The sequence below is a fragment of the Rhinichthys klamathensis genome, unplaced genomic scaffold (assembly GCF_029890125.1).
Source record: "Rhinichthys klamathensis goyatoka isolate OS25496 unplaced genomic scaffold, OSU_Roscu_1.1 h1tg000865l_1, whole genome shotgun sequence".
In the NCBI taxonomy this organism is placed as follows: Eukaryota; Metazoa; Chordata; class Actinopteri; order Cypriniformes; family Leuciscidae; genus Rhinichthys; species Rhinichthys klamathensis.
Genome location: NW_026607232.1, coordinates 1 through 7,500, shown reverse-complemented (window position 1 = coordinate 7,500; position 7,500 = coordinate 1). Strand labels below are relative to the sequence as shown.

The 7,500-nt window shown below is 42.2% G+C and overlaps 1 protein-coding gene across 1 annotated transcript in view; it reads left to right on the top strand.

Moving 5' to 3' along the window:
- The window catches only part of zgc:65895 (uncharacterized protein LOC393546 homolog), a 16,289-nt gene extending 9,226 nt beyond the window's left edge, over positions 1 to 7,063 (top strand). The window contains exons 2-3 of the mRNA XM_056243894.1: positions 2,466 to 2,517; positions 6,260 to 7,063. Coding sequence (XP_056099869.1) covers positions 2,466 to 2,517; positions 6,260 to 6,496 — 289 coding nt within the window. The 3' untranslated portion in view covers positions 6,497 to 7,063. The remainder of the gene's footprint in view (positions 1 to 2,465; positions 2,518 to 6,259) is intronic.
- Positions 7,064 to 7,500: the final 437 nt, after the last annotated feature.

The window sequence follows — 7,500 nt, the reverse complement described above, 5'->3', positions numbered from 1 at the left end:
TGCTGCAAGCCTTGCTTCTGTTCACTGGGATAGTGATTCATTCACTTCAGCATATGTGTGGCGATATGCATGTTTTGCCATTTGTTTAACAAATTTAGAGTCACTATGAAATCAAAATTGGCTTATTTTTTTAAAGGAATATTGCAGAATTTATTCTAAATGATTTATCGGTGCACATCATCATTATTGTGTTAATAAAGTTGAATCAGAATCAGTTCCTCTTGCAGCATCTCTTCTCTTGTCTGAGGGCGGGGCTATAACCTGTCACTCACATGAGATCAGCCAATAGCAAACCACAACCATCCAATAGAGAGCCTAAGTCCCGCCCCTCCGCTTCCGGCTCATGGGACCTTGTTTCGGAAAAAATATGTATGGTAGTCAATGGCGAGAGACAACTTATCTTTTTATTCCGTCTGAACTGTGCCCTGAATTACACATATGATGTTTGTCAATTTAAAAGATAATTCTGAAAGTCAAGAAAGTCGCAGTTTGTCATAAAACAGAAGAGTAACATTTAGTTTTATGTGAAAATCACTCAATGAACTACATCTCCCGGGAAGCACTCTCGTGTGTGTGCAGTCTTGTACAAAACACTCAGGCATGACGGCGTAACGTTAAAATGACAGACGTTAGCTTCAGTAAAGTTAGCTTCATTCATTGAGAGAAAATGGGCGCCTTTTGGGTTTGTAGTCTTTGTAATCTCGTATTTTCACAGTCTTATACCTCAACAGTTTTACATCAAACTGCGACTTTCTTGACTTTAAAATGTATCTTTTAAATTGACAAACATCATATGTGTAATTCAGGGCACAATTCAAACGAGATCAAAATATTTGTTGTCTCTCGCCATTGACTACCATACAATATTTTTCCGAAATAAGGTCCCATGGCGGTCGACCGGAAGGGGAGGGACTTAGGCTCTCTATCAATTCCCCACAGACACAATCAAGCCCCGCCCACGTGTTCTAGTTCCAGAAGCGTTTCACTCGATATACGACACTATTGAGCTGGTAAGTCCCGCCCCTTCCGCTTACCCCGCTGGACCTCTAGGTTGAAAAATCGTCAATGCAAGTGAATGAGAGAAAATAATTATTTTCTAATCCCGTTTGAATTTTGAAATGAATGTGAACATATGTTGTCTGTGAATTTTTTATATACATTTTCGTGTAAAGAATGCTACAATTTAGCGGGTAGAATTTTCATACGGTTAGACTTCGTGTGAGAGCACTTTGTGGACTACAACTCTTCGCTGCTTTCGACGCGTTTGATATACGTCACCACCACTAGCACACGGATCCCGCTAAACATGCCTTTGTTTGAATGGTGACATTTGGGTACGAAACACACAGGCATCTCGATCTAATTCCTTAGATTATCGCACTGTGATTTGTGGAGGGAAAATGTGTTATGCGGTGACGTCACATATGCGACGTGTAGTCTTTCTCGTTATGTCTATTCCACAACTGCTAGCCAAAGAATCATACAATATACTGTCAAACTCGTTACATGAGAAATTATATATAAAATTCACAGACAACATATGTTCACATTCATGGCACAATTCAAACGGGATCAGAAAATAATTATTTTCTCTCATTCACTTGCATTGACGCTTTTTCAACCTAGAGGTCCACTTGGAGTTTTACGGATGGGCGGGACTTACCAGCTCTATAGAGGAGAAAAGACTAGTGCAAATTTACTTTCATGATGAGTTTAAAGATTACGATGGCATATGAATGATGTGCACATATAAATATTTTATAATAAATACAGCAATATTCCATAAAAAAATAAGAATGGCCTGTTTTGAGTTAAAATTGACTTAAAATAGTGTAGTTCTGTAGTGTAATAGTGAACGTGACGATCTTCTGATGATCAGCAGTGATTGTGTTTTCAGCAGCAGGAGGGGCGGGGCTCCGCATAGATTAGGCAAACAGCCCGCGCTCTCAGCCAATGGCGTGCCGCCGTGCGCGGAGCTGTTATTATGCAAATGCGCCCGTGGCTGCAGACTCTCGCTGATGTGAGTCTCTCATTCAGAGCCTTTGTGTGGAAAACACCGGCGCCTCACCGAATAAACCACGAGAATGTGACATTTCGCGTGTTTCTCGGCTCTATTCGACGCGTTCATGGCGGAATAGCATGAGTTCTCCGTGTTACACGGTGGCGATGGATGTCGGTGTTTGTCAGCTCAGGAGTTTTTCCATCTCGTTTCTGTCGTCGGTTCTGAGCTCGTCATCCGTCAGTCTCGAGAACAGGTGAATATGGAGATATTAATCATCATCATCATAAGCTGAGCAGCGGATGTAAATATGATGTAATGTAATAAGCGGAAAACCCCTCATCTGATGCTCGAGCCTTTCAGTTTCGATTGCCTGCAATCTTCTTCTTTATTGAGGACTAGATGTTACGCAACAGCATCAGAACCGCGAATGAATAAACGTGTTTCTTCCTCTTCTCTCCCGCAGTTCTTCAGGAGCCAGTGTAGTGGCCATAGACAACAAGATCGAGCAAGCCATGGTGAGTCTACACTCATATTCCTCTGATGAAGATCATTATTCGGCTTCACTGCGCGTGAACATCATCTTTACATAAGCTGGATGACACAAAGACTTATGACAGCTTTAATAATGGAGTCATGCTGCATTTAACACGCCTTTATAGATGCTTGCTATGCACAATTATTGGGTTATTGTTTATGATCATGTCAAATATGGATGTGGATTGTAATGACATGCATCTGTAGTTTGCTCTGATGGCAAGTTGGGAGCAGTTTTTGGAAACTCCTCGTTTTCGTCGTGATGTTTCCCAGTGTTTATATTGTGTGTGTGTGTGTGTGTGTGTGTGTGTGTGTGTGGCCTGTGGCTGTTGCTAGGCAAACACTGACACTGATGCCCTTAATAACTGAGCAGCTCCTCCCTCTGGATGAAGAACATTCTGTTCCTCTTCTGACTGGATGTAAAGATTATATACCGGCAGAATCCCTGATCGAGGGAATAAAGAGAAATGAAATGAATGAAAGGGACTTTATTCTCACGGAAATATTAAACTGTGATTGGGAATGTCTATAAGGATTATAGATGTTTCTGCTCGTAATTGTTTAGGGTTGGAAAATCCTCCTCATCCAAACTACTGAAAACAGAAGACAGGGTTATTATCATTAACCAAAACATTAAAACATTTTAGTTACCAAAATAAACAGGCGACATTTCTAAAAAAATAAAATAAAATAAAAATGTTTAACTTGATGTACAAAAATAAAAATAATGAATAAAAAACAAAACTAATACAAATTTAAAAAATGCACAAGAAAATTACTAAAATTACATATATATACAATGTTTACTTTTGATACAACTTTGTTTACACTGACATTGATTTTGCATCCATAATGTCAGGTTTCTATTTCTGCAACTTCGATTATCATGATCATCTCAGGCACTGATTTTAATTTGACAGAAATGACAGAATTTAATGCGAGTGAATATGAATATCATTTATAGCCGTACTGAAAGCGACATAATTCACCTCAAATCTTGAAAATACATGAACGTAAACAAGGTTCAAACTGTAAACAAACAAGTGTGTTGTATATGACTAGAGATTGTTTCAGTCACTCAGTATGTATTTTTAATAATGTTAAAATGGTGTAATATTTATGACTTTTTATCGTGTACTTATCCATTTGGTTTCGAGGGCAGCGTTCTTGAGAGAGACTCCGCCCACACACTCTTCTGATTGGCTGTGATTTTTGATTGATTTGATTACAAGTGCAATGCGTTTGCAGAGAGACTCCGCCCACACACTCTTCTGATTGGCTGTGATTTTTTTTTATTGCGAGTGCAGTGTTTCCAGAGACTCCGCCCACACACTCTTCTGATTGGCTGTGATTTTTTTTTTATTGCGAGTGCAGTGTTTCCAGAGACTCCGCCCACACACTCTTCTGATTGGCTGTGATTTTTTTTTATTGCGAGTGCAGTGTTTCCAGAGACTCCGCCCACACACTCTTCTGATTGGCTGTGATTTTTTTTTTATTGTGAGTGCAGTGTTTCCAGAGACTCCGCCCACACACTCTTCTGATTGGCTGTGATTTTTTTTTTTATTGCGAGTGCAGTGTTTCCAGAGACTCCGCCCACACACTCTTCTGATTGGCTGTGATTTTTTTTTTATTGCGAGTGCAGTGTTTCCAGAGACTCCGCCCACACACTCTTCTGATTGGTTGTGATATTTGATTGCTAGTGAAGTGCTTGCTGAGAGACTCCGCCCAGGGCTCGACATAAGCAATGGCCCGATGGCCCGGGGCCAGTAAAAGAGTATGTCGGGCAAGTTGATTGGCCAGTCACTGGCCATCAGCAAAACAAACAGCAAACGTCATACACACTACACAGTGGCGCGAAGAGTGTAATGGTGTGTGTTCACACCGAACGCGAATAGAGTGTAAAATACGCGTCTATCGTGTCTAGTTAGACGCTTGAACATTCAAAAAAAAAAAAAAAATAGACGCTTGAACATTCGCTTGAGTTCAAATTTTCAACTTGCGCGGAAGACATTCGTGGCAAACACGTCGCCCAATTTGCGTCATTCGCAACGCCCGGCGCAAATGATGCGTCTATTCGCGTCTTTGCATTGACTTTGTATGTAATCTACTCGCGCAAATAATTAAATTCGCGTTCGGTGTGAACACACCATTAGTGTTACTTCAGGTTATTTTAACGTGTTAAAATGTCAAAGAACTACGAGGCTGATACGAGAAAGAGGACATTCCCAGTGTCATGGAAAACACAGTAGGGCCTACACTGGTAGGGATGGGTACCGAAACCCGGTATTAAACGAGCCCGGGGCTGAATTTTGAAAGACCGCTGTATCGATAAGCTCGGACGTTATTGGCTCTGCTGTCGGTACTGGAGAAATACACGTAGGCGGGGTGATCATCAGACGTTATTTATTTATTTATTTTTTTCATCTTGCTGAGTCACCAGCCATTTCTGGATATATTAATATTAAACCATTAGTCTGTGATGCGTTTTTGCTATTCGCAGTCCAGATAGAGAGAGATCTCTCACGCGGTGCCACAGTGCGCACAGCACGACAGCCCCGCTTAATGAGTGACCACAGAGCGGAGGACAGAACTAAACATTCAAACGTAGCACACTTTAGATCTGTGATATTACTCTGATTTTATTTTAGATTTCGGCTTCTAAAGATTATAGAATAGGCTATTTGAGGTAAAACCCTTAAAAACTATAGCCGCATTCTGTCTAGCGCAACTTCCGTCCCATCGCAGCAGTACGCTGCCATTTCACCTTAAAACTAAAACTTTACGACAGAATCAGCACGATCGGTGATTGTTGTAAAATGCAGTCTCTACTGTTGCTAAATTGCGGGACGCGTTTAATAATAAAAAGAGCTATTAAAAGCACAAAAATCTGCGCAAGAGATGCTGTTCCAAATGCGGCGCGCTCCGAAACACACCGTAACGAGACAAGCAAATTACACATTGGGCTTCATGTGCGCGTCTAAACGATCAAATATACACAAAAATATGTCAAAATGACCGCCTTGGAGATTCACTTAAACAGTTTATGTCTAAAATGGACGTAGTTATGGAAATATTTGGGAGAAAATATGGTGCATCAGTAGACTATTAGATCTGCACTCGTTCTTAAAGGGAACCAGTCTAATAAACGCTGAGGATTGCGCCATTACTGAGAATTAAACAACAAAAGGCAAAAAGAAAATCAGCTCTTGAATGAATAACTTAAGCTTTAATAAGCATAAGTAAGATGAGGAGACTGAGGAAAAAAAAGAAAGAGTGATGGAGATGAGGAGAGAGCAGGTATTGACAAATAATCTACTGCAGGCTGACATCTGGTTATTTTTGCATACAGGGGCTCTCTCTTAATTCCTGTACTCCCTTTGCTGTATTGATTAACCCTAATGTATACAATAAATAGGCCTACAGTTTACTGGAAAAGTGCTTTTCCTTATATTTCTTTCAGGGCCAGTAAAAATATAGAAGGGGCCACCAAAACTCTGATCTACTGGCCAGTGGGGATTTTTTTTTATGTTGAGCCCTCCTCCGCCCACACACTCTTCTAATTGGCTGTGATTTTATTTTGTCACTGGAATCTTGTGGCATCTCTTCGGGTTGTAATATGATTACATTTTGAGACTCTAAAGTGCATGTTTGAGGGTAGAAGTTGATCCTCTGGTGTACAGGAATGAGACTGTAATATTTGAATATTGTGATTTGTCCCTGCAGGACCTGGTGAAGAGTCACCTGATGTACGCGGTGCGCGAGGAGGTGGAGGTGCTGAAGGAGCAGATCAAGGAGCTGGTGGAGAAGAACTCTCAGCTGGAGCAGGAGAACACGCTGCTGAAGAACCTGGCCAGTCCCGAGCAGCTGGCCCAGTTCCAGGCGCAGGTCCAGTCCGGTTCTCCCACCTCAGGGGCCCCGCCGGCCCTCACGCCCAACCCGGGCCCCGGGGCCACCGCGTGACGGCCCCCGACCACACTGTGAACGGACTCGCGCATGAACATTCGCCACGCTCTGACTTCATCGCACACCTTGCTGTCAAACGCCACGCGTCAAGAGCTTCACCCGCCTCAGACAATCAGCGCTAACCGAACCGGACCGAGCCGGAGCCACATTCTCCTCCTGTTTTTATGATGATTTCGTTACTGGTTTTATTTTGTTTGCCTTTTATTTTTGTTTTAGCTGTATTGAATAAATGAGCACTTTGTAGTCGACACATAAGACCAAACAGGCCGAATGTGAACTTTGACCTCAGTGTTGTGGGAATCTGGGACTGTTTAGAGGCTCAAGTGTTTGTGTGTAAAAATAAAACGTGGGGCCGTGAATCAAGTTTCACGATGAGAACAAAAACACACACACACACACACACACAGACAGACTTCCTCACGGACGATTAAGTTATTTGCCTTACAGTCCATCGCTCCGGTCAGTGATCGTGACCCTTGACCTCACAGTACATGCATGTTTCCTTCAGACGATGTGACGTCATGCAGTTGCACATTGACTTTAATAAATGACCATGAAATGAAAGCTGGTGTCGTGCTGCGCTCCTTCACCGCTGTTCATGTTACTTCTGTGACCCCAAACACCTTTACATGACCTCAAGGCAAAGCAAAACCAGTGTGTTTTAATGCACTGGTCAGTTTTGAGGTCTATTTTGCTTTCATGACGTGACTAGCGGAAAGAAAACACCCATAATACACATTTAAAGTGTTCCTATTGTGCTCGAATGAGAAGCGATTCTGAACTGAAACGAGTCGTCAGTATTTCAGTCTCTGCTGATCCTGCGTAGGTTTGTAACTCATTAGCATAATGCCAGCCTGTGGTCCTGATTGGCTGAGCAGCGTCTCTTAGCTCCGCCCTCTAACACTAGTGTATCTGAGACTGGGAGAGTTCGGCTCGTGTTGTTCGTGTCGAGGAGACGCTGTTTTCTGAGATTGAGACGGTGAAACCCACGCCATCGCCAC